General features: G+C 53.2%; 1 protein-coding gene across 4 annotated transcripts in view; it reads right to left on the reverse strand.

Annotated features, from left to right (window-relative positions):
• Positions 1-12207, reverse strand: part of ST8SIA5 (ST8 alpha-N-acetyl-neuraminide alpha-2,8-sialyltransferase 5) — a 53518-nt gene extending 41311 nt beyond the window's left edge. For 3 of the 4 annotated variants that reach the window (XR_013814238.1, XM_079784978.1, XM_079784977.1), the window contains exons 1-2: positions 11563-12207; positions 1811-1918 (exon numbers count right to left, since the gene is read on the reverse strand). Coding sequence is in view for 3 of the 4 variants with exons in the window: in XM_079784978.1 (XP_079641104.1) it covers positions 1811-1918; positions 11563-11693 (239 nt within the window). In the remaining variant the exon portion in view is untranslated. The remainder of the gene's footprint in view (positions 1-1810; positions 1919-11562) is intronic. The other variant, XM_079784979.1, reaches the window with a different exon arrangement.
• Between the last annotated feature and the right edge of the window lie 12520 nt (positions 12208-24727).

Consider the following 24727-nt stretch of genomic DNA (forward strand, 5'->3'; position numbering starts at 1 on the left):
GCCCTGCCCATTCTGAAGAAGGCGGAGGCTGCTCCTACCTTGAGGTAGAAAAACCCCAGCCATATGGGTCAGTTCTATGGTTTCTCACAGATGTGGGCACTGCTGGGGTCAACCAAAAATTGGCATCTGAAATGGGAACTGTCCCAAAGCTCGGGATGTGTGGTCATCCCATTTCTAAGGGAGTCCTTGGTGCAATGGTGGCTCTGCAGAAGGAAATCAACCCAGCTGGTGACAACACAGAATAAAGGTGCCTTAACTCCCCACCCGCCCGACATGCTGGGGTCTCTGACCCTGAGCCCAGCTGACAGGGCGGGAAGGCTGCCCAGTCCCTGAGGGAGGAAGAGAAAAGGGGGGCGACAGGAGACCGGCTGCAGAAAGGAAGTGGAGGAGAGAGGCAGGAAATGGGACAGAGGGAGAAAAGTGGACCAAGAAAGGGAGAGCGAGCACAGGTGAGGCAAGAGAGGCAGAGAACTTAGAGGCAGCATCGCGGAAAGGAGGGAGAGAGCAGCTGCTGGCAGTGGGAAAAGCTAGACACGGCCCTTGTGCACTGGTCTCAGCCACTGTCCAGGGGCGCTGCCCAAACCGGCCACCAGGAGCCAGTCCCATCTTGCTCAGTGGGTTAGCACTTTCCACGGAAAGCTCTCCACGAGCTCTGAACCATCCCAGGCAGGCAGACACTTGCTGACGTGGCGAGACCACCCCCCATCTGCATGGGCAGGTCTCACAGCGAAGGGCCGACACTGGAGCCTCAACATTTGGAAGGGACAACTCTGGGCTCCTCACTCTCGCTGGTGACATCCCAGGGCCAGAGGCTGGCCAGAGCCCCCAGCACACACCTGCGGAAAGACCTGAGCTCCTGACAGGCCCTGATCCCGGTCCCGGCCCGCAGGCCTGTCTGGACACCTCCCCCACTGAGTGCTTATATGACAGCCATATCTTTTATCTTCCAAAGCATTGGACAGAATCATGTGCACTGGGGGTCCCTGAAGAACACAGTACTTCTCTGCAGGGGCGGTTTAATGTTTTGGTGTCAGTATTAACAGCAGCAGACACTCAGGCCTCTTTCCCAGGGCAACAGACTGAGAGTCAGCCGGTACTTAGAGATGCAAAAATGAAGGAACAAAACTATTTAACCAGCCCCTGGAAACCCTCGGCTGGCAGATTCCAGCCACACCCAGCTCTAAGCAGAGCGTGCATCCTGCCTGAGAATATTCTGTTTTCTTTCATTCAACAAATGATTACTGAACTCCCACTGCTGAGCATGCAAACTGCCCTGAATCACTGATTTTTAGCTCCAAACACCCTAGCAGATCGAGAAGAAATAACCACGTGATGGTAGGAATGTCAAATCTCAGTTGCAGTCTTGATGGAAATGGTCCTTGCCCAGCCAAGGTCACCCTCGCCGGTGGGCGGAGCCGTCAGAACCGCCTTCACCATGGGATTTCAGAGGAGCAGGGAGCCCAGCTGCCCCCCACACACACCTGGACACACCTGCAGGCTGACATTCCAAATCCCTGCGGCAGGTATGGACTGAGGCCCCACCTCCAATGGAGGCTTGAGGCCCAGGCTTCCTCCCAGCCCACCCTCAAGAGAAGGGGGCCAGTGAGTCCCTACTTGGTTGTGGATGGGTCCTAGCCCTCACCCCTCATGTCAAGGACACAAGTCAGGACCTCAAGATGCAGTGAGCTTTGAGCCACTGCGCCAAGCTGGCTTCTTCCCGGAGGGCAGCTCTGGGGTGAGCCACGGGGTGGGGGCTGCAGGGTCACCCCGACAGGCGTCCCCCTCCCTGGTTATTCGCCCGGGTCTGTACCTGGAGCTGGAGTCACTGCCGCCGGGTGACTCTGGGTCGTCCGTGACATTAAAGAGCCCCGTCCAATTGTCCAGCTGGTCGCCACTCTGCCAACCAAACTGGAGGCCTCTGGCAAGAGAACGAGGCAGTCGGTACTCACGCTCAGGTGCTGGGGGAAGCCTGTCCACCAGAGAGCCACGTGCTGTCGTGTGCCCTGTGGCACATCGCCTGGATCACACACTCAGTGGGGACGATGACAATAAACCTTTGCAGGGTTCTCTGCTCATCTGCATCCCCTCATCGCACCTTTACCAGCAGAGCTGAGGTTTCCCATTGCACACACAGGGAAACTGAGGCTCAGCCAGGTCCAGGTCACCGTGCCCTCCTGCCTCCCAAGTGGTGGGTCCCTCAGTTCCCGCCTCTAGAGACCTACACCACAAGAGCCCCTAATCGCCACACTGTCCTCAGAGGCCAGACACCCTGCAAAGCTTTTCAGGAAACCTAGATTTCCAACACAGGACACGCCTCCTAGTTTAAGACGCTGGACTCAAAGCACAAGGTCCTCTCTGCTGCCTCCCCAAACCTGGCTGAAAGGATAGCAGAGGGATAAATAAGGACCTGGGCTTGGAGCCAGGGAGAGCAGGGGGCTAGGGACAACACTGGGGGAGATGAAAAGCAGGTGGGGAGCCCTGACTGTCCACAAGAAGCAAGTCTGGCCAAAACCAGTTTGGCTCAGTGGATAGAGCATTGGCCTGCGGACTGAGAGATCCCGGGTTCGATTCCGGTCTAGGGCATGTACCTTGGTTGCGGGCACATCCCCAGTAGGGGGTGTGCAGGAGGCAGCTGATCGATGTTTCTAGCTCTCTATCCCTCTCCTTTCCTCTCTGTAAAAAAATCAATAAAATATATTTTTTTAAAAAGAAAGAAATGGGCAAAGGACCTAAATAGACACTTTTCAAAAAAGAAGCAAGCCTGTTCCCCTTGCACAACTCGGGAAGCCGGGGTGGTTCCGTAGTGCCCTCACCCTCCCTTCACAACGCCCCTTGGACCGTTAGGACTGTGACACACCCTGGCTAAGACATCCCATAACACGCCAACCAGACGTTAATATTTATGTTCCCGCAAAGTGCTTCACTTCCACCGGGGAGCGGAGTCAGGCCTCGGAGAACAGACGGGGGGATGAGGGAAGCTGGGGAAGCGAGGGTGTGCGTGCTGCCTGTCAGGGTAAGTGTCTGAGCGGCAGTCCCCTGCTGCCATTTGGGAAGGTAGGAAGATAGTCACCCCCCCTCCCCAATAAAATGGCACTGTGCTCAGGTTTCCAAAAGATGCTAGAAATTCAGACTTCACTATCCCAAATTTCCCACTCATTCGAGCTTGAAACACGCTGCAGACCAAATACTCCTAGCAGCCTGGGACCCCCACCGGTGCCCCCCTCCTTATAGCATCTTGCTGGATCCTGACCTTAGTCCAAAGAGTGAGACAAAGTGGGCCTCACCCATCACAGATGAGGAAACTGAGGCAGACAGTGGGAAGTGGCCTCTCAGCCAGCTCGGGGCCTGGAACCCAGGAGTCCTGACTCCCAGTTCAGCTCTCTGGCTAGGAAAGTTCTGGCTCCCGTCCCACACAGCACCCCTTGGGGTCTCCCAGCTTGGCGGCTGGGTCAGTGACCTCAGCTGCCTCCTCATGCACCAGACGTGCCCACCATTGCAAAAGGCCCCCATAGAGGGAGCCGGGGTGGGAGCCTTCGGGAGCTCTGCCTGCACCACCCCGTTCCCTCCCACTCCACAAAGCGTACAATAGAAATGCAAACGACTGAGCTGCTACGATTACAAGGATAACCTTGAGTTTGGCTCCATTTGAAAAAAAATAATAATAAAAGAAGAAAATCATCCACAAAACATCAGTACTTACCTTTCCTGGGGGGGTAACCTATTGCATTACTCATTTGTATCCTCTCTCCCCTGGTCCAAGAAGGGAGCGCAGCTTCATCACCCCTCTGACTTTAGGGCCATGTGGAGTGTTGGGGCTGAAAGAAGCCCTGCTAGGCCATTCTAACAGAAGCAGGAGGGCCTTCCAGCCTGGGGAGGGCTGGTGGAGGGCTGCGTGGACGTGGTGAGACCACAGCTGAGCAGAAAGTTCCTCAGGCCCAGGAAGCCCCTCTGCTGTGGTGGCTTGGGGGTACTCCCCTAGGTCTCCCCTTAAATGGACAGCAGGACCCAGAGAGACTAATGCTTCGGGACCTCAGGAGGCTAGACCCAGGGCTCTAGAAGCCTCCTGAGAGCAGTGAGCAGATTGGCTGAGGCTGGGGTGGCCTGGGGAGTCCCCCCAATCTTTGTTCCTTAGGAGCCTCCATGACCTTCACATGACCCTGAGGGGGGTGAGGTGGAGGGAAGGCTCCTCAACAATGACGGACTAAATTTCCCACCAGCTGGTGGCTAAGGTTTAGTCTTTTTCTTCATCAAAAGAAAATGAGGCAATGAGCCATTTCTTTCAAACCGAGCTTGCGGAATGAAATGCATAAACACGCTTCTATTATTAATCAGCAAATCACTTGCATTGTACCTCACAGCTGACTGAGGGTATCTTGGCTTCATCCATTCGTGCTATTTTTATTTTATTATATGTGTATACATATCAAATATTTATTTTGTTGTATTATTCTAAACTTATCGCACAGCCATGCCAGGCTGAGGGCTGGGGTTCCACAGTGAGCAAACTAACAAGAGCCCTGCCCCCGTGACGCTCAATTGCTCCTAGAGGGAGACAGATGTAGCAATTACGAACTAAGAGGCGACACGATGTGTAATGGGTCCGACGGTGGAAATGCTGCGGAAAAAAGAAAAGGGCGGCAAAGGGGACAGGTGTTTGGGGTGAGTAAGGGGTGCTACTCCACATGGGGTGGGCTTCTTCCTGAGAAGGTGCGTCTGAGCAGGACACGAAGTGGGTGGTGCGCCCCGGGGGAGGATAATCTGTTGCAATGGCCCTGGGCGAGCGTGTGCGGCTTATTCTGGGGCTGGCAAGGTGCTGCGGCTGCGTGAGTCAGGGGCAGCTGGCAGGTGATGTGGCATCAGTTCAGAGAAGCAGCGCCCCCTTCCTGTGGTCCCTCAAAGCCATCTAGGAGGGAGGTGGGCCCCATCTGCTGAGGAGCACCCGGGAGTCTAGTGCTGGGCCCTTCCTGGGGCGCCCAGATTGCTCTCCTCTGCCTCCCACAGTGCTCTGCCTTCCCCAGGCCACACAAGGGGCGGGTGGGTGGTCAGGGGACACCTGGCAGAGGAGGTGCTGGGACCTGCCCACCCAGGTCAGAGCGGAAAGGCCCGCCAGCTGGGACACCTTCCCAGCGGGATGAATGGGCACAATGACCAGTTCCACGTGCCCCCGCACGTCCTGGCTCCTGACTCACTGGTGACTCATGATTTCCCTGTGAAGCATCAGAGGCTAACATTCCCCCCAGAAGAACCTCAGGGGGAAAGGGAAGTGGGTTCATCCCCAGGGTTCGCCCATGGGGCCCTTCATTTGGGCAACAGAGAGGATGCCGAGTGAGGGCCTCCTGAGGAAGAAGAGGAACGGCTACTCCTCAGGCGGGTCCCCAGGCTCTCCATGCCCAGAGGGGAGAGGAGGAGGGGCAGAGCACGTGGCAGGCCTGTCGATGGGAGGGTCTACAGGCAGCAGAGGGCTGGCTTCTTCGAGAGTCCCCGGCCTGCGACCAGGGTGCTGGTGAGCAGACGAAGCCGCCCCACTCCGGTTCTAAGGCCTGTGGCTACTAGTAAGTGGCTGGGGCAGGGCCCCGGGGGAGTCCAGAGCTGGCAGTGTCAGGGGGGGCAGGGAGGGTGCACATGGGGGCACACAGCCAGGGGAAGGGTCCAGAGGGAGAAACTGGACAAGCTCCAGGCACAGCTCTGGGACCACCTCACCACCCGCTGCCCCTGCACCCCAGAGGAACCGGGGCCCCTCCCCCCAGGCCAACCTCCAAACAGTCCAGCTGCCTGGCCTGACATCCCAGACCTGCAGTGCCTGCCCAACCTCCCCTGGGGGCCAGAGTCACACGCGTGGGCACCCAGACCATCCACTAATGCCAGGCCCCTTCCAGCTACTCTTTGTTAAATAGTTAGTCAACATCGATTTCAAGGAGGCGCACACACCAGCCTTCCAGCTCTCCTCGGCGCTCGGGCCCGAACTGTGATGTTACCTGGCAACTCACCACCCTGATTACTGTCTCCTCTGAAACCTACAAGATGTATAGTCTACGCCACACAATTATGAATGTATTTGAACTGTCTGACGTATTTTTCATATTTGTCTCTTTCAGTGTTCTGGAAGTTCCTCAAAGACATGAATCACAGCTAATAATTCTTTAGTAGCATTCCCTCTTCCCGGACACAAAGCTGATTGCTCCTTGATGTTTAGAGAAAAGCTTTGGGACTCCCTTTGTACGCATCCATTCATTCAACAATTAATGCCAGGCACTGTGCTAGGTCCTGGGAATTCAGGGATGAATACAACATCTCTTACAAGGGCCTTACAAGCTGTGTGACCTTATACAAGTTACTCACCCTCTCTGAGTATTAAATGAGGATGATCATATCTGTTTAACAGGACTATGGTGAGGATTAAATGAAATAATCCTCATTCAGGATTATCTGCTTAGGTCAGAGCCTGGCTCATAATCTCTTATTGAATGTTAATAATTAATATTTTTACCTGATGAATCCATCACCTGTATGTGTGGGGGGGGGCGTGGGGAGGGGAATCCCTACACATAAGATTAAGGGCTAAATTAGAGAATTACTGGGTGAGAGATTATTAGATGAGAAGTGAATGGGACTGGATAAGTCAAAGAGGAGAAGCCAGATCCTCTAAGAGGTAAACATTTCCAGAAAGCACAAATGTCAAAAAGAAAAAGACTAGAAAGAAATGGGCAAAGGAATAGAGTGAGAGGGCAGCACTGTGTCCCTGGGAGACACTGGGGAAGGGACCAGAAGCTACTATCTACCACTAGAGCAGGCTGGGCACACAGCAGGCCCGGGTCAGGACTAGAGTGAGCAAGCAAGGCTCCCAGGGTACAAAGGAGGGCGGCCCCATCTCAGACTCATTGCGAGCATGTCAAACATCCGTCAAACATCCGTTTGACATGCTTGTCAGGATCAGCACCCAAGAGGGAGCCTCCTTCAATTTTGTCCCCTTGGTGCCTTGCTGCCTCCCCCTCGTCCCAGCCCTGCAGTAGGTACTCGGTAAAAGCTTGCTCTGACCAGCACAACTGTTGTTCGGACAGCACAGGACACACCCCAGGTGGCTGTCAGCTCAGCTCCTTCCTCCATTCTAGGGCACCCTCCCCTCCGGACCCACCCCTGCATCCATCCTCCGTCCCATGGTCCCCATCGCCGGGGCTGTGCCTGTTCCTCCGGGCCCTGGGACCGAAGTCTCTGTCCCTGGTGAGGGGGCATTGGCTTGGCGATGACAGCACTTTGAATACATACTTTGGACACAGCACCAAGTCAGGTTGTACTTTTCCTTGACCCAGTTTCTTAACCTCAAGTCTCAGGCCGGCACCAGCCGCACGCAGGCAGCCCAGATCGGCGCCCGGGAGGCGCAAGAGAGGAAGGTGAGGGGAGACAGCACACCGCACCCGAGAGTCCGCTCTGCAAAGGCGGACAAACGCCCAGCTCAGCTCGTGGCCTGTGCAGCCACACAGAAAGCAAGAGGGCAGCGCTGTGGGGAGGTGCTGAGTCCGGGCAGCACAGCACTAGGAAGCCCGAGCCCGAAGGACACTGTGGGCTGGGAACCGGAGGAGAAGCAGGATTGGACTGGCAGAGAGGCGGCTGGGAAGGCACGCAGTGGGGACACTGGGTGGGTAAAGGCACCGCCTCAGGACAGCCGTGCTGTGGGTCCGAGACCCCTGGCTGACAGCAGCAATGCTCTCCTTAAAGAGTGGGGCTCAGGCCCAGACTGAGCCCAGGAGTGAGACTTGTGTTTGGGGAGGAGGAGGGGATGAGGCACTTCCATTTCCCGCAACATGGCAGATGGAAAAAGCCTCGGTGGCAGGTGCCACTTCCTCACCTGCCCGGGTGCAAGGAGCTCTCTGGCCCCTCTGGGAACCTGGGAATCGTGTCTCAGGGCAGGAGAGTCAACTGGGCCAAGGTCACACCCTCTTCCAGAGGCAGCCCACATCCAGGGACTAAAAACTCAATACAGAGGCATGAAGACCCGGCTGCGGGGCTCCCTATGGGGTGGCCAGGGCCTTCGCGGGGACCGCACGTGGCTCAGTTTCTCCCTCGGCTCAGCCTCCCTCTTCAGGTGTAGATTCAAGAACACATCTTACTCAGCATGCTGCTCGCGTCTCTGGTTGAGGGTCAGCTTTCCAGGAACCCCCCTCTGCAACATCCCCACTAAAACACTGACAGAACGATTAAAGTGTGTATCGATGCCTTCCTAAACGGATGAATAATCTGGCAAGGAAGGAAGTAGTAGATGAGTTCTAAGCCAGTAGCTGCCTTAGGGATCTGCCAATCCCCATAATTCATGCCTTCCTTTTAAAGGCCATTATATTATTATAACAAGCAAGTACTAACCCAATGGAAGCTGTCTCACTATATTATATTAGACAAAACGTCTCAAAGCATTACTAGAAATAAAGTCACTATATTATAATAAAAGATTCAGCTCATTAGGAAGACGATAGATCTAAACTAGTATGCATCTAATCATATCACTCCAATCTGCACAACGTAAAAGCTGATAGGAGAAACTGATAAATCCACTATCACGGAGGAAGATTCCATCACACATCTTTTAAAAATTGATAGATCAAGCAGAACGAACAGAAAACATCAATAAGGATACAGAAGAATCACATTTTTAAAGTATATACAAAATAGTTACAAAAATCAACCACCTACTAGACCACAAAGCAAATCTCAATAAATTTTCAAGGATCAACATTATAAATACCATGTTGTCCTACTACAATGCATTTGGGTTAAAAATTCAAAAAGATAAGTAAAGCCCTAGCCAATTTGGCTCAGTGGGTAGAGCGTGGGTCTGCAGACCAAAGGGTCTCGGGTTTGATGCTGGTCAAGAGTATGAACCTTGGTTGCAGGCTCCTCCCAGGCCTGATCCCTGGTCAGGGCTCATGCAGGAGACAACCAATTGATGTGTTTCTCTCACATTGATGTTTCTCTCTGTCTTCCCCTCTCCCTTCCACTCTCTCTCTAAAAAAAAAAAAAGATCAATGGAAAAATATCCTTGAGTGAGGATTAACAACAACAAAAAGATAAGTAAAAAAAGGAAGTATTTGGAAATTTTAGAGCATTTCTAAACTTATGAGTGAGAAAATGATAATAGAAATTAGAAAATACTTAAAATTCAAAATAATGAAAGTACTTCTTGTAGTTATTATGTGTATGACCTTGAACAATTACTTAGCCTCACTGTGCCTTAGTTTCCTCACCTATAAAATGAGAACAGTAATAGTATCTATTACTTGTTAGAATTCACTTGGACCAGGACCTGGCATGTAGTAATGCAATATAATTCTGAGTTGTTATCATCATCATCATCACCTCAAAGTTGAATGGCAATAACTAGAGAACTATTTAGAGGAAATCGCATAACCTTACAAATTTACATTAGAAAATAACAAAGACTGAAAATTAGAGAGATAAGCATCCAACTTAAGAAGTCAGAAAGAGAACCTGGCTCAGGGTCAGGGTGGCTCGATGAAGTACTAACCAATGGTGAGGCCAAGTGCAGCCGTGTGGGTAGGGCCACACATGGGAGAGGTGAGAGGAGGCGGTGCCACATCTCTGCGCCTCTGCTGCCTCCTCCTTTAGTTCTGGATGTGCCCTACCCCAATCTTATCCTTCCCTCAAGGACCCACTCAGGTTCCACCTCCTCCAGGAAGCCTACCCTGACTACTTCAGTGCAGCGGTGCCTCCCTCCTCAGACATTTCAACACTTGCTCCATAGCTGTCTCGTGTGGTCATTTTGTTTCCCCAAACAGAATTCAACCCCCCTGAACACCAGGACCACATCGTCCTGGCGCCCTTCCAGAATCAGGCACACATAGGCTTTGCTTGCTCGATTGGATTAACCAGGTCCCTGGAGTAAGGCCAGGGGAGGTGGCGTCTGAGACGTAGGGGCCCAGGGTCTCTGTGTGAGGGAGGATGAGAACAACTGGAATGCCCACTGAACCCCGAGCAGCTAGCCCATCCACCCAGGACCAGGGAGGGCTTGCTGGAGCAAGCAGTGGCAGCTGAGTTGGCATTTGCCACGGTCACTGATATTCTCCCACTTTTGGTAAGGCAGCAGGGATGCCTGCAGCCCCTTCGGTTCTGGGTTCTGGGTAGGTGCCAGCAGGGGGCAGGAACCCAGAGCCACCCTGCTGAGGAACAAGTGCAGCAGGGGGCGGGCTGCAGCAGGCTATGTGCCCACCCCCCCCCCCCCCCCCGTCCTTGAATACGGACATGGTTAGGGGGAGGAAAGCAGGCCCAATGGGCTCCAACAAGCCAGGACATTCTCGGGAAATGTCCTTTAAAGCCACAGCACCATGCCCCTCCACCGCCTCCCACCAGGAAGAACACTGCCTCGGACAGGCCGGAGCAGTGGCCGTCTGGAAGCAAATGTCCAGACAAGGGACCTCCCAGGCCCAGCCCTGGGACAGGGAAGGAGGTGGCTGGCTTTCCTACCCGCACCAGGGTCTCCGCAGCACCCTCGCTCTCCCGCTCCCACGCGCGCGCGGCCCAGAATGGGGGGCACAAATGATGCAAGAGAACAACTGTTGTATTACTTGGAAGTTTAGGGAAGAAATGGGATGTTTACATCGCGAGGGAGGCGTTTTGTTTTCTCTCAGCCTGGGGGAGGGGCAGTGAGCGTGGGGAGACACTGGCAGGAAAGGAGAAACCTCCCGCAGAAAGGCGAGGTGAGCTCTTTGCGAAAGAGGTTCTGGGAGGGGCTGGTCCATGGGCCCTGAAACCAGGCGGAGCAACTAACCCTAAGCTTTCCTCCTCGGCGGGCAGGGCAGAGCGGGCGGAGGAACCGAGGCTGGGCCTCAGTCTCCGAGACAAGTCCCACTGCTCTTTCCCTTAATGGAGTTTGCTGGTGGAAGGGGGGGGTGGGGGGTCGGGGGGAGGATGCAGAGCCCTAGGAAGGGAGAGTTAACTCCTGGGGCAGGTGTGACCTTCTGCGGAAGGATGAGAAAGGCCCATCTGTTTCCGAAGGGTCAGGCTGTGGGTTTCACAGATCCAGAGGTTTTTAAGTTCACCCTCCCTGCCGCATCGCATCAGCCCACTCTCACCCGACGCTCCTGGGGGAGGGAGGGATATGCTTCTCTCCCGAGGGTCCTCACCAGTTCAGGGCTCGCCAGGGAATCCACTCCGGTTTTGAGCCTCCCTCTCCCGGGAGCCCCCCCCTCCAACCACATGGCATGGCACTGTAGATTTGGGGGACACCCATCTGGCCCCTGCGGCCGCTCAGGACAGTCAAATGGATTTACTGTCAGCGTGGCCACGCCGAATTCTAACCTGTCCCCCCATTCCTCACAACAGAACAAAGTTGCTGAGCCCCTCGGGCCGCGCTGGGCAGGCGCTCTCTTCTGGCTGGGAGGAGAGAGGCGCTCGGGAGCACCACCGCGGCCCAAACCTAAGGTAACGCGGAGGTGCCCAGGGCTAAGCGCAAACCCCACGGCCACCCACCCCCGGACGCCCGGCTGGACGCCGCAGACGCCACCTGGGCTCGCCCGCGGGCTCCACGCACTCCCACCCGCGCGCGTACTTTCTCACCTCTTGATGTAGTTCCTGCCATACAAGATCTGTTGCAGCAAAGTCACCAAGGCGAAGGCGCAGATGAAGATGAAGAGCAAAGTTCGGTTCCCCAGCAAATCCCTGCTCACCGAGGGGTCTGCGTAGCGCATCCTGGCGGCCGCTCGCGCGCGGCGGGGCGTGGCAGGCCCTGGCGCCGGGGGTCCCCGCAATCACGCGCGGGGCCCGGGGGCGGGGGGTGCACAGGACCGACTAGGCAGCCAGGCGGATGAGGACTTCTTGGGGCAAAGTTTCCGGCTGGCGTAGCGGGCATAGGGGGCAACCGAGCATCGCCAGCACCGGGGCAGCGGGCAGGGCAGCGCTGGCTGCAGGGAGCTCGGCGGCGCCCGGGCCTTCCCTCCACTGCCTTCACCTCCACGCGCCGGTGCCCGGCATCTGCCGATTTCCCGGCGAGGGGCAGCTCCTGGTGCCCCGGGCGCAGGACGGCCCCGCCCGCGGAGGTGGCGGCCAATGAGGAGCGGGGCCCGGGCGCCGTCCGCCCGTGCGGCTCGGAGCGCGGCGCACCGCCCCCTCTGGTCGGGCCGGATCGCGGTTACCGTGCGCGGTGCCCGGCTCGGGAGGGCCAGGTCCGATCCCCGCAGCGAGGGAGCGCGAAGGTTGGCCTTCGGTCCTGCGGGTGGGGAAGTGGGGGACAGGACGCCCGGACAGTCTGGCTGTCGGGCGGTGCAGAGGGGGAGGGGGAGCCGGGTTTGAATAGTAGAATTAAAAAAAAAAAAAAAAAAAAACGGGGCAGGAAAGGAAAGGGAGGCCGAGCTGCGGCGCTGGGCTCGCTGGAGGGGAACATTTGCATGCGGCGCGCCGGGCCCTGAGTCACCGCGCGGCCCCGGCCTCGCGCTCTCGGGGAGATTTCTCCGGAGGATGCGGAGCAAGGTCAGCCGGGCGGCCCTTCAAGGACGCGCGCGGCTCCTGCATGCTGATGGCCCCCGGCGCCCAGCTCCTGCGAGGAGGAAATCCAGGGGGCACTCGCCTCCTCTCCCTCCCGACTGCAGCTCTTGGCTGTTCATCAAAGACCTTGTTGTCACCGAGACACTGGGACCTTGTCTCGTCGCTGGAACCACTCGTAAATCTTAGGTCAGGCGGCTGGCCGCCTTCGAGTACCACAGTCCCCAAAGCGTTGGGCAGTCCCTAAGTAGAAAGGTTTGTACTTCAAGAGTGCACACCAGGGAAAATACACACCAATGCGATGTCAAGACGTGCCTCTTCAGAAATCCTAACCCCTGAATGCGCTCCCCTCTCCTCCCACGGCCTCCTCCCCACCCCGCCCCACGCAAGCGACAGCCCTGTCATCCCGACACGCAGCCTCCCCCGCGCCTGGGGGTCACGTGCCCGCGGGGCGTCGCCACTGAGCCCTGGCTGGAAGATTCTAGAGCGCCCCTTCCCAGAGCCTCTGGGGAGAGGGAGGGTGTTCTAGAGTCAGGTCAGGGATTCAACTCTGAGAGCATCAAGAAAAAGAACTTTGGTGGAGAAGTGCCCAGACTCCAATGCTCTGGCCTTGGCATTTAATAGTTTCCTCTTTTTTAAAAAAATATGTGTGCTTTTATTGACTTCAGAGGGGGAGAGGGGGAGAGGGGGAGAGGGGGAGAGAGAGAGAGAGAGAAACATCAATGATGAGAATCATTAATGGGCTGCTCCTGCACATCACACACTGGGGAGGGAGCCTGCAACCCAGGCATGTGCCCTGACCAGGAATCAAATGGTGATCTCCTGGTTCATAGGTCAATGCTCAACCACTGAGCCTCGCTGGCCGGGCCAGATAGAGTTTTTAACTAAAAAAATAAGACATAAACATTTATATGGTCCATTATTATAATAAACCTGATATTTGTTTGTGTCACAACAAATATCAAAAAGTGCTTGCTTTTGCATGTATTAGTTCATTAGCGCCTCCTAGCCTCTGGCTGACCCCATTTTACAGTGGAAAGGATCAGGGCTCTAGCTGCCCCAAGTAGCTCTCCTACCAAGAAGTCTTTGGAGTCAGAGATGTGGCTCTTTCTCCCACGCACACAGGCAGGGCTGGCTCCCTGGGGGAGGGACCAGTGCCTACTCTTCACCCCACTCTTGGTTTAATGGTCCACTCTTGCTGTCTTCCAATTCATGATAAGTTTTTTGAACAAGGAGGCCCTCACTTCACTTTGCCCTGGGCGACACAAATTAAGTGGCAGGTCCCACACACAGGTCCCGGTTGGCAGAGTTCCCATTTTTTACCCAGCTGGCCCTCACCTGCAGAGTTCACGAGTACCATCATCATCTCTCCAGGCAAGGTACCCTTGTTTCTTTATTTTCCTCCTTATTCTCCACCCTCATCAGGTACCCACAGCTGTGTTTTCATAAGCTGAACACACCCAGGTAACCAGGACAAAGACCAAGAAACAAAAACATTATCAGCCCCCTGCCCCAAACTCCCTCCTTTCTTCTTCTAGTTACCATGGACTCAATGGTAACTACTATTTGCCTTCTAGCTCCAAAGATCAGTGCTTCCCGTTCCTGTACTTTATACAAATGGCATCGTGCATTATATATACTTTCATATCTGACTTTTGTTCACCACCCATTGTGAGATTCATGCACATGTGGTGTGTGACAGGCAGAGTTTTCTAGGAATGCCCCCCAGATTCCATCAGCCTCTCTTGTACACACACCTTCTCGAACATTAGTCCATCGGACATTCATCTAGGTGCTGCTGTAACGTCCTTTTGCAGATGTAATTAAGGCTCAGTGTTTGAGGAGATTGTTCTCAATGGACCTGATCACATGAGCCCATGGCTTTTCTGGGAGAAAGAGATTCGAAGTATGAGAGGGATGAACACAAGGGAAGTTCTACATTGTTGGCTTCAAAGACAGAGGGGTCTACACGGCAAGAGATGCTGCTGGCCTCCAAGAGCCTAGACAGGCCCCTGGCCCACAGCCAGCAAGGAAATGAGAGCCAGTCCTCCAATCACAAAAGACCCTGAATTCTGCCAACAACCTGGATGAGCTTGGAAGAGGATTGTGGATGGAAAAGGGCCACATACTAACCCCGGCAAGCTCAGAGGAGGCCTGCGTGGGGGCCTTACAGACTCAGAGACCGAAAGGAACCACATAGGATGGTCTGAACATAGAGATTCCTAACTGAAAGTGAGCCACGGCACAGTCACATCCTAGGCCTGCTACTTCCCTGACAAAAATAAATCTTTATTTTTTAAGTGACCCTGTCTATTGTCTTTTTGCACCTAAGAATGTCAGAGTAATTTCCTCTTCCAGAACGCTCAGGGTACACCCTCCACACCAGAGAGGCCACAGGACCCCTCCTTGTTATCTTGTTCCCCCAAATACCATCTCTATGTGCTGTAAATATTGTTAACTATCCTATACCCACCAATGTAAGAGAAATATTTATCTCTTCGTTTTACTCTACCACCAATGGATTTCATGTATCCCCCCCTTACATCTCCTTCTTTGATTCTAATATATAAAATAAGCTGTAAAACGGCCATTCTCTGGAGCATTTTGTTTCCTGGCAATTGACTCAAATAAAACTCATAAAAAATTCTCTACAGGTTTGGACTTTCATACTTTGATAGGATCCTGAGATCCAGCCACCCACACCTTAACTTCATCCCATGAGGCCCTCAGCAGAGAACCTAGCTACATCGTGCCCAGATTTAAGGCCTACACACCTGTGAGCTGGACAATGTGTTTTATTGTCAGCCCTAATTTTGTCGTTTGTAGTCTGTGGTCATTTGTTTCATAGAGATAGAACACTAGCCTATGTGTTACAGTTTAGATAGTGTATAGATACAGTTAGAGTATGTTCCATCTTATTGCTGCATAGCATGCCACTGCACATAACTTCTTCACCCATTCTTCTGTTCATGGACACTTGGGTAGTTCCTGTCATGAACTTCCAGTGCATGTCTTTTGCTGGGTATTGGTATTTAGAAGTGAAATTTCTGGGTCATAGAATGTGCGGATGTTCAGCTTTAGTGACTACTACCAAACAGTTTTCCAAAATATAAGTTATTTTTCCAGACTTACCGTGACCTAATTGGAACTGGTTCCCACCCTCACCAGCACGATCATTAACTGGCTAGTCTCATCGCAAAAAGCCCACTGAGCCACGAGCCAAAATAGCCCAGGGAAAGTAACAGCTCTGAACCCTGGCACTGACCCTCCTCCACGGCCAGGTCAACCACAGGAGTTGGCGGTGAAGAAGACGGACGCTGACATTCGCGCAGTCAGAACCTCGCGGCAGTCTGCAGGGTGGGGTGGATTTGGATCACTTGCTTCTCTGCAAACGATCAGCACTGTCCAGTGCACCTCTGCTGACGCTGCCCTTCTAATCCTGAGGGTGTTTTAAATCTGTCTTCACAGCAAGTCAAAGAAGCATCTTACTCAACATGCACACAAACACCAGCATCCGGGGTGGGTCAGACCCCAAGATCTTGAAACATGGAGGTCTGTCGTCCCCGTTGTTGCTGTTCACATGGATCTGGTTCCATTTCAAGCCGAAAGCATATCCTGATTGTAGAACTGCAGCAAACACTCAGCAAGCCTTGCAAACAAAAGGAGTAAACACATGCCTAAGTGATCGCAACACCAGAGTCAGCGAACACCATTTTTACACCCTAATTGCCAGGAGTGGGGACAGCTGCGCCATTGTTTCAAACACACACTCGCACACAATTAAGCCAAGAACACATGTCGACACTGGCACAAGCTGCTCAATTGCTGATAACTGATGGGCATTGCTCACGCTGTGCGCACTGTCTCCGATATAAAATGGAAAGACTTCTTTTTAACCGAGACCTCCGAGGTTTCTGCTGGTTGAAGAAAGCCAGGTTTTGTGTCAGATGGCCAGATTATGCAAGTGACAGCCCACCCACGTATTCAAGGAGTTTGTGATAAGTACATCCTGCTGTTCTTGTGCCTCTTTATATTTGCGTTAACAAGGCAAGCTTCAAGAGGCTGACTTCTGGGGTGGGGACGCTTTGCCTGTGATGAGGGGGTTTGCAGCCACTAAACAGAAATGCCCCTTGACAACCCCATAATCCAGAGAGCCAGGGTTTGCCATGGCCTGGTCAACTGCAGACACTGGACTCTACTTCATCAGCCTTGTGTTCAATAAGTTATTATTACCGAGTAGAACTGTAATTTAAACCCTTGTTCCGTTGCCTTACGAAGTACCAATTGTGTTCTGAATAACATTAAATAATCTTGAACATGGATATGAAGTCACCTTTGGCCTGCACGTCTCCAACCTGAGAAATATCCTCCTCTGTTTTTTCCTCCTTTCTATATATTTACTTATTTATTTTTAATTTTCTTTTTCTGTTTTTATTTCATTTTTCAATTATAGTTGACATTCAATATTATTTTATATTAGTTTCACATCCTCCTCTGTCTTAGCAACACCTCCCAAATATTCTTCTCCTGCATTTGCCCCAATCGATCCAGTTTGTTTCAAAGGGTAAAGATATTATTATTATTATTAATCCCTAATGGTATATGCATCCAATGGTTTATGCATCCAATCTTTTTGCAGTGCAGAAAGATGCATGCCCACCATGGGTATGTCAGACTCCCACAGGTAGCCAGCAACAGCAACACTTTATAATAATGTCACTCGGAACACATTTAGATGACATGGTGGCCAAAATGGACCTGGAGTCTCCTTCGCTCACTGTCAAGGCCGAGCCCTGAGTTAGAAACACTGGGATCAGGTTCTGCCCTTCGAGGAAAAACACTGACAAATTCAACCGAGAGAATGTTTGTCATTTCTGACCCAGTGCCAGCCCTAGACATGTTCAGGTGGTGGCCTGTACAATGCTAGGATTTCAAAAGAATGCCCTATAAACACAGCTGCTCAGAAATGCTTACTGCTCCCTGCGTACCTGAGAAGGGAGAGGGGAGGAGGGTTCCACTATGACCATCCCCGTCTAAAGCACCAGGGGAGGTTCCCAGTGCTAGGGCCACGGCCACAGCCAAGCATGTGTCATCTCACCAAAAGGACCTGCCCTCCCAGGTTCTAAATAAAAGCTCCCGGCGTTCGGTAGACGTGGTGGGGGTGTCAACTGAGGGGTTATGTGCCAAGGAGACGAGGACCAGCAAGCCATCGTCTATGCACTTCAAGGAGTTTGCAGCGCAGTGAAGAAGGCAGGCAGACAATACCCTATAGCGGGGTAAGTATTCCCAAGTCTAACCCAAATTAGGGGCGGGGAGGTGGGCAGAATGGTAAGGAGGGTGACCTGAATTGTGATGGGTAAGGACAGCCAGCCGGGTGAAGGAGTGGGGTGAGGTGTGCTGGGCAGAGGGGGAAATGTGGGCAATGGTTATCAGGGGAAGGCATAGCATAGTCAGCTCAGCGTGGCCAGAGAGAGGCGGCTGGGTGGGCGGGCAGGCGCCCGGAGCATGGGGAGCTGGGACTTTATCCAGGGATCCATTCCTTGCAAGATGTTAAGTTGGGAAACGATATGATCAGATGTGCATTTTAGAGAAATCAGTCTGCAGGCTGGTAGGGAAGAGTGAGGGAGAAAAGACGGAAAAGGCATGGATGTGACGGTTTATCTTTCTTTTCCCTGAGAGATCTGACCCCTCCCTGCTGCCACAGCCTCCCACCCCACTGGGGTCTCATTATGGTACCAACAACCTGAGAGTGAACTCCCTGCCTCCTTCCAGGGGAGAGGCCAGGAGGGCAGGCCGAGGGTCACTGCCTTACGAAACCTGGCGCCGTGGTAAGTGCTTCGGCACCCAGTCCGTTTGCTATTCATGGAAATCCCGTGAAACATGGCCACCCAGGGCCGGCCCCCTGAGCACTGGTGGCCTCGGGGCTTGTCTCTGGCTCACTTTTTTTGCGAGTGGGTACCTGAGAAGAGAGAGGGGATGAGTGTCCCACTATGATCTGGGGTTCCCCCTGCTCCACAGGTTCCTGGTGCAAAAACACCGTTTTCCCCCTCCCTTTGGAAACCCTGCTGCTGGGAAAGCTTCCGATAGCTTGCATGTGTATTCTGGTATTCCCTATGAGGAGCAATTTAACTGAAGCCTCTCCCCTCTGTGCCCGCACGAAAGGTCATGTCCCTAAGAACTGCACCCCGTGCACCATAAGGAACCCCACGGGCGACCATCCCCGTAACCTCACCCTCACCCATCTTCAGTGCGATCTAATGGGGAGGGGTTTTCTAGAGGAACCCATACCTGATGCTAAAATAGACATTAATGGAAACAGGATTAAAGAAAATGTCTTGTCATCCAACCATGTCAGTACTTATGCACACAAAATAAGAGGATTGGTGTATTCTGCCTGAACACCCTAAAAACAGATCATCGGCCACAGTGTGGTCACCAAGATGCCAGCCTAGCTTGCTATGTTGTGGGTTTGCCCAAACTGTCATTACTGACAGGTCAGGTAGGCAGTGCCGTACCCCCGAGACCAGCAAGCTTTTCTGGAAAGGGCCAGACAGTAAATTCTGCCGGCTTTGGGGGCATACGGTGTCTGCTGCATAGGACTCTGATGTTGCAGTGAAAGTACACATCATACAGAAACGAATGGGCGTGAGCAGAATTGGCCCACACGATGTGATGCACAGAGCCCCGTGCAAAAAGTCCTACCCACTGACCTAAACAGTCCCAGGAAAAGGCATTCCCATGTTCAGGCATTATGTCTGCAAAGGCCTAGTAAACCGTAACATGGTAATCCATTATCCACTGTCAGTGTGTTAGCACAGATCCTTCATCTTTGAGGTGCAGCCTGGAGATCACGGGATGATGTTCCCACCCATGAAGTGCCCTCCATGTTTGACCAGCTGTCTCACCATACATGCCCCTGGCCACCAGGGACTACTGAGCATAAGTATGGGTTGTGTTCCTTGTGTCCTGAAGATCAGTGTGTCAATTAAAATCTTTTGACTAAAGTAACAGGAGCTGTAGAGAAACTTATTTTCCCACATATCAGAAAAACTAGAGGGAGGGTGGGTCCCACAATTGGCTAACCAGTATTTCTAGAACCCTGGTTCTTTCCATTCTCTGCTCTGCCATCTAAAGTATAGGCTTCTGGCCCTAGCCGGTTTGGCTCAGTGGATAGAGCGTCGGCCTGTGGACTGAAAGATCCTGGGTTCGATTCTGGTCAAGGGCACATGCCTGGGTTGCAGGTTCAACCCCAGTGGGGGCCGTGCAGGAGGCAGCCAATCAGTGATTCTCTCTCATCACTGATGTTTCTATCTCTCTCTCCCTCTCCATTCCTCTCTGAAATAAATAAAATATATTTTAAAAATAAATAAATAAAGTATAAGCTTCTGCCCTGGCCGGGTGGCTCAGTTGGTGAGAGCATCGTCCCATATACTGAAAGGTTGTGGGTTCAATTCCCAGTCAGGGCATATGCCCAGGTTGCAGGCTCGATCCCCAGTAGGGGCATGCAGGAGGCAGCTGATTAATGATTCTCTCTCATCATTGATGTTCCTATCTCCCTCTCCCTCTCTCTTCCTTTCTGAAATCAATAAAAATAAATAAATAATAAAAGAGCAGCCCTTTTTCCCACGCATTTACCCTTTCCTCTTTTTAACGGAGCACGGATGCTGTGATAGAGTAGTGCTGATGACAGAAATGAGGGAGTGAGGACATGTGCCCTTCAGCACCCCAGAAACATTTCAGAACCATGTACAGGGTCACCATGGCCCTGTCCTCTGCCCGTCCCCCCAAATGCAAGCGCACGCACACATCCCCCCCCCACACACACACACACATACCAAGCTCATTAAGAAGCCAGGCAACAGGTCAGCCAACTTACAAGTGTGGAAATAGATGGTTTGTTGTCTGAAAGCCTGTTTGGCTGCACAGGCTGTGGCAGGCTGGAGAGAGCGGCTGACAGTGCCCTGAGTGGGGGCGGTCCTGCAGAATGCAGGGAGATGCAGGACCGGGAGTGAAGAGGGGACCTGCTTTAGGACACAGCATTGTGAGCTCGGGAGAGACCTCGAACTCACTGCTGTCCTCACAGGCACCCTGCACCATACAATACTCTCGCTTAAAGTAGGAGTCTGTGAAGGTTAGACATAAAAATGTAAGAGCATTTTGTAAACTATAAAGTTATCCATGTCGAAGGTAAACAGCATGATTTACTATGGCCTGACATAGAAGGAGTGATTTCACAAATGGTGAGTCTCAACAAGTTTATGTTGGTGGTCGGGCGTCCCGTCAGCGCTTGGCTACTCCACGTGCCCGGGGCTGACTCTCCAGCATCCCCACAGAAGCCAGACCAGGATCTGCCCACCTCACTGTCCTCCCACCAAACTCTCTCATCTCCTTAATACACCTTCAGGAAGTCTGACATTCAGGAAGTCTACAGCTGACCTTCAGGAAGTCTGAAGGTTAACTGTCCGAAGGTTGCCTGTGAGCCTAAAGCTAACCAAGGAACTATGAAACACTGGAAAGAGCACAGCCCTACAAGTCAGAAACCTAATTCCAGGTCTGGCTCTGCCGCTAACTGGCCTTCTGAATTCAGGCCTGATTAACCTATTGGCAACCTTGGACTTTTAGCCTATAAAATAAAGAGGGATGTGGTTCTTAATTTTCCCCAGCATAGAAAACTTGGCTTCAAAGCAAAAGGGAGCCCCGTGTCCTCTGTCCTCCCCTCATGCCCCTTCTTGGCCTAAATGGCAGCCCCTAGGCCCCATCTCAGAATGTGAGGCCTTGAAAACCACTGGGCTGAATGAGCCCCCGAGGTCCCATTCATCTTTAAAATTCTCTAACTCAGCCTCTACGTCTAAGATAATGACTTCATGCTCATATGCTGTACTCCTTCCTCGACTCGTTTGTGTTTGAGGAGGAAATCTCATGGCTAGATAACCTTATAAACGTGGAATTTCAGGCACCACATATGTGAAGAGGTGATTGGCAACACCCTGGACCCCATAAAATCATTCCACTTGAGTTATCCATTCAGCTTTCATGTGGGGCCTTAATGTCCGGAGGTGGTTAATGGGATTTTTCCTGGGGGTGAGTGACCCCTTGGCTTTTCGACTTGGAGCCTGTCAAAGGATGGGTTCCCATCTGATCCTTGGTTAACCATGAGGCCCAAGGAGGACAAGCAAAGGCCACCGTGTCGCTCATGGGGGGAATAGGAATTAAAATCAGGTTCAGCTCTGAGGAACAGAAATCTCCCAAATGACAAGATGTAACAGAGACACATATTTTTCTCTGTCATATAACAGATGTTCTACGGGAAGCAATCCAAGGTTAGGGAGTGGCTCCATTTGAAAAAGTCTTTGAAAATCTGGGCTCCTTCTAGCTCATTACTCCACCATCTCAAGGAGGTAGCTCTTGTCCTTGTGTTACAAAGTAGAAACCAGAGCTCCAGCCATCACATCTGAAGTCCAGTTAACGAGATAGAGGAAGGTTAACTGTCTGAAGGTTGCCTGTGAGCCTAAAGCTAACCAAGGATCCATGAAACACTGGAAAGAGCACAGCCCTAAAGAGATAAAGGTTGCTCTTTCTCCCTCTAAGAACATTCCCTGAAGCCTCAGCTAACACTGCTGCTCACATCTCATTGGCTAACCTAAGTCCTGTAGTCGATCTAGATTCAAGGGAAGCTGAAGAACACAGTCTTCTAGCTGGGCAGGAGCAGGAGGGCCTGTGACCAACGGCGGCTCCCAGGTCAGGAGCGAGTCAACCACAGGAAGGTCAGCAATTCCCCGAATTTCAGTTCTGGGATCTTCACGTGGACCCGGACTCTTGGGAATCTTACCCGGATAGCTTCAGATGCTTCAAGGTAACGTTTAATGTCATCTGAATAGATGCAGATGACAGCTGCATATGTGATAGTATGAGTATGAGCTTTAAAAATACTTTTGGACTCCATAACTGTATGATGCAAAGTTCCTTTTTTAAAAACCTTTTCTGAAAGTGTAACATATGCACAGAAAAGTGCACAAATCATGGCGTGCAGCTCCACGAATTATCACAACGTGAAGCCACCCATGTAACTACCGCGAAGAAAAAAGCAAGAGCCGGCCTGGCGCTCCTCCCAAGCTAATGTGCCACCTGAGGTCCTTCCCTTGTGTCCACTTTCCCCCCAACTCTTCCCTCGCCCCATCTTCTCTTCTGTGCACCTCCCTTCCCAGGCCTCCCAGATACCCCGGGGGAGGTGGCAATTCTTTGAGGCTGTTTGACCTTCTGGCGCAGAGAAAATAGCATGACCTTTGGAGCTAGACTCACCAAGATCCAGATCTCAGCTCTTCTGAATTTGGGCAAGAGATGTAGCTTCTCTAACACCGACCCCACGCGCTGTCCTGAAGGTCAAATCTGCTGGTTCTTGTCCTTCCAACAAGAACCTGTGCATGCTGGGCCCTGTGAGGCATGTTCTTTCCATTTCACAGATCCACAGCACGATGCCCCCGAGATGAAGTGCCCTGTCCGGCATCACCCTGCGCGTCACCGGCAGAGTGCAGGACGAGAGGCTGGGCCAGTGCATGACCTGGCACTGCCCCCTCCTGGCCCAGAGGTGCTGAGACCCGAAGAGAGCCTGGACCTGCCCGCGGCCCGTGGCCATCCTGACGTTTGTAGGCCCAGGGGTGCCTGGTTCTTCATCAGACTCACTGACATCCTAATACTTGCCTCAGCCTCACCAGAAGTTTTCCTAAACAGACACACAGATGCCAACCTTATGACGCTTGCTAATAAAAACTCCCTTAGCAGGATTGGGTTCCAGTGGAGTCTAATAATAGCTGCAGACCCAAAGCAGTAAACAGCTGGCCGTGCAACGCGAGGGTGGGACCCCCCGGGAGCAGACAGAATGCGAACAGTCAGAGCCAAGCGGCGTGGGCAGCCGGGGCAGGGACAGGGCCCGGAGCTGGCCAACAGGGCTCCTGGCAGGACGAGGAGGGCAGTGAACCTGCTAGCAAGGCTGGGGCAGATGCTGCCATCATCCAACAAATACCGTTAGACAATGACCGGGTACAGGTGCCGGGTGATTCATGGGCAGAGGAAAACACTGCGCCTTCCCGAGGTGCTCAGGCATTTCATTAGAAGGGTTGGGTCTTTTCTTATATTAGAAACGTAACACTGGGGAGAGAGTCCCGGGGACGTGCCCAGCGTGATGACTGGAGGACAAGGGTGGGAGGCCTCCCTGGGAGGCCGTGTGGCCAAGCCTGTGGCTTCCCCTTGTCCGCCTGGAAGCCCCTCCTCACCTCGCTCCGCTCTGTCTCAGGCCCTTACCTTGTCCACGAAGCCCCGAAACAGCAACAGCCCCGAGGGCTCACCAGGGCCGGGCACTGGCCAAGTGCTCATTCATCTTCACAGTCTTCCAAGCCAGGAACTACCCGTGGTCCTTCACACGAGGACACCGAGGCACAAAACCTTGGGAAACTTGCTGAGGTGACACGGCGTGAGAGGTGGAAATGGGATGTGAACCCAGAGTGTTTGCATCAGCCCCAATCTAACCCACGCTGCGGGGTGCTGGCTCCCTAGACTCCCGGCTGTCTTCCAAGCCTCTGAACCCCAGGGACCAGGGCCAGGGCTGGTGCACCCCTGGGTGTCCAGATCTCAGCTCCTCCACACCCTGTCAAGGCTCCCGTCACCACTGTCCCACCCTCTCCTCGCCCTGGTCTGGCGGCGCTGCCTCCCCCCCCACCTCACCTCGGCCACCATGCTGGGGGGGTTTGAACGTCCATCCAGAGGACGCAGCCACCAGCCAGCGCGCAGGCCTTCACCGCTTTTGCTTGCCCGCTGGCGCTCCCCAGCGCGGTGCCAGGCAGGAGAGGGGGGTGGCTAAGAGCGTGGGCCCTGGAGTCACGGGCCTGGGTTCTAATGCCGACCCCGCCAGCGACCAGACTTGTCCCCGCGGTGCGGTTTCCTGGCCCGTCTGAGCCTCGGTGTCTTTATGAAATAGGCTAATCCGAGCAACCCCCTCCCAGCGCCACATGAGGAGTGCGGCTGGGCGCGCCAGTTACTCAGAAGGGAGCGGGCCGCGGCGGCAGCAGGCAGGACGTGTCAGCACCTACGCGGCCACGTCTTGTCAAGCAAACGCTGAAACCGCAAAATCAGAAATCTCACTTTCTAACCACAGCGTTCTGTTTTCCATCCGTCAAGACCTCCTGCCCCCACCAGGCTACTCCGCTGTGTTTGCCCAAAGACTGGAGCCCCCATTCCCGTGTGCCGGCCA

This window comes from Cnephaeus nilssonii, assembly GCF_951640355.1.
Source record: "Cnephaeus nilssonii genome assembly, chromosome: 11".
Taxonomy (NCBI): domain Eukaryota; kingdom Metazoa; phylum Chordata; class Mammalia; order Chiroptera; family Vespertilionidae; genus Cnephaeus; species Cnephaeus nilssonii.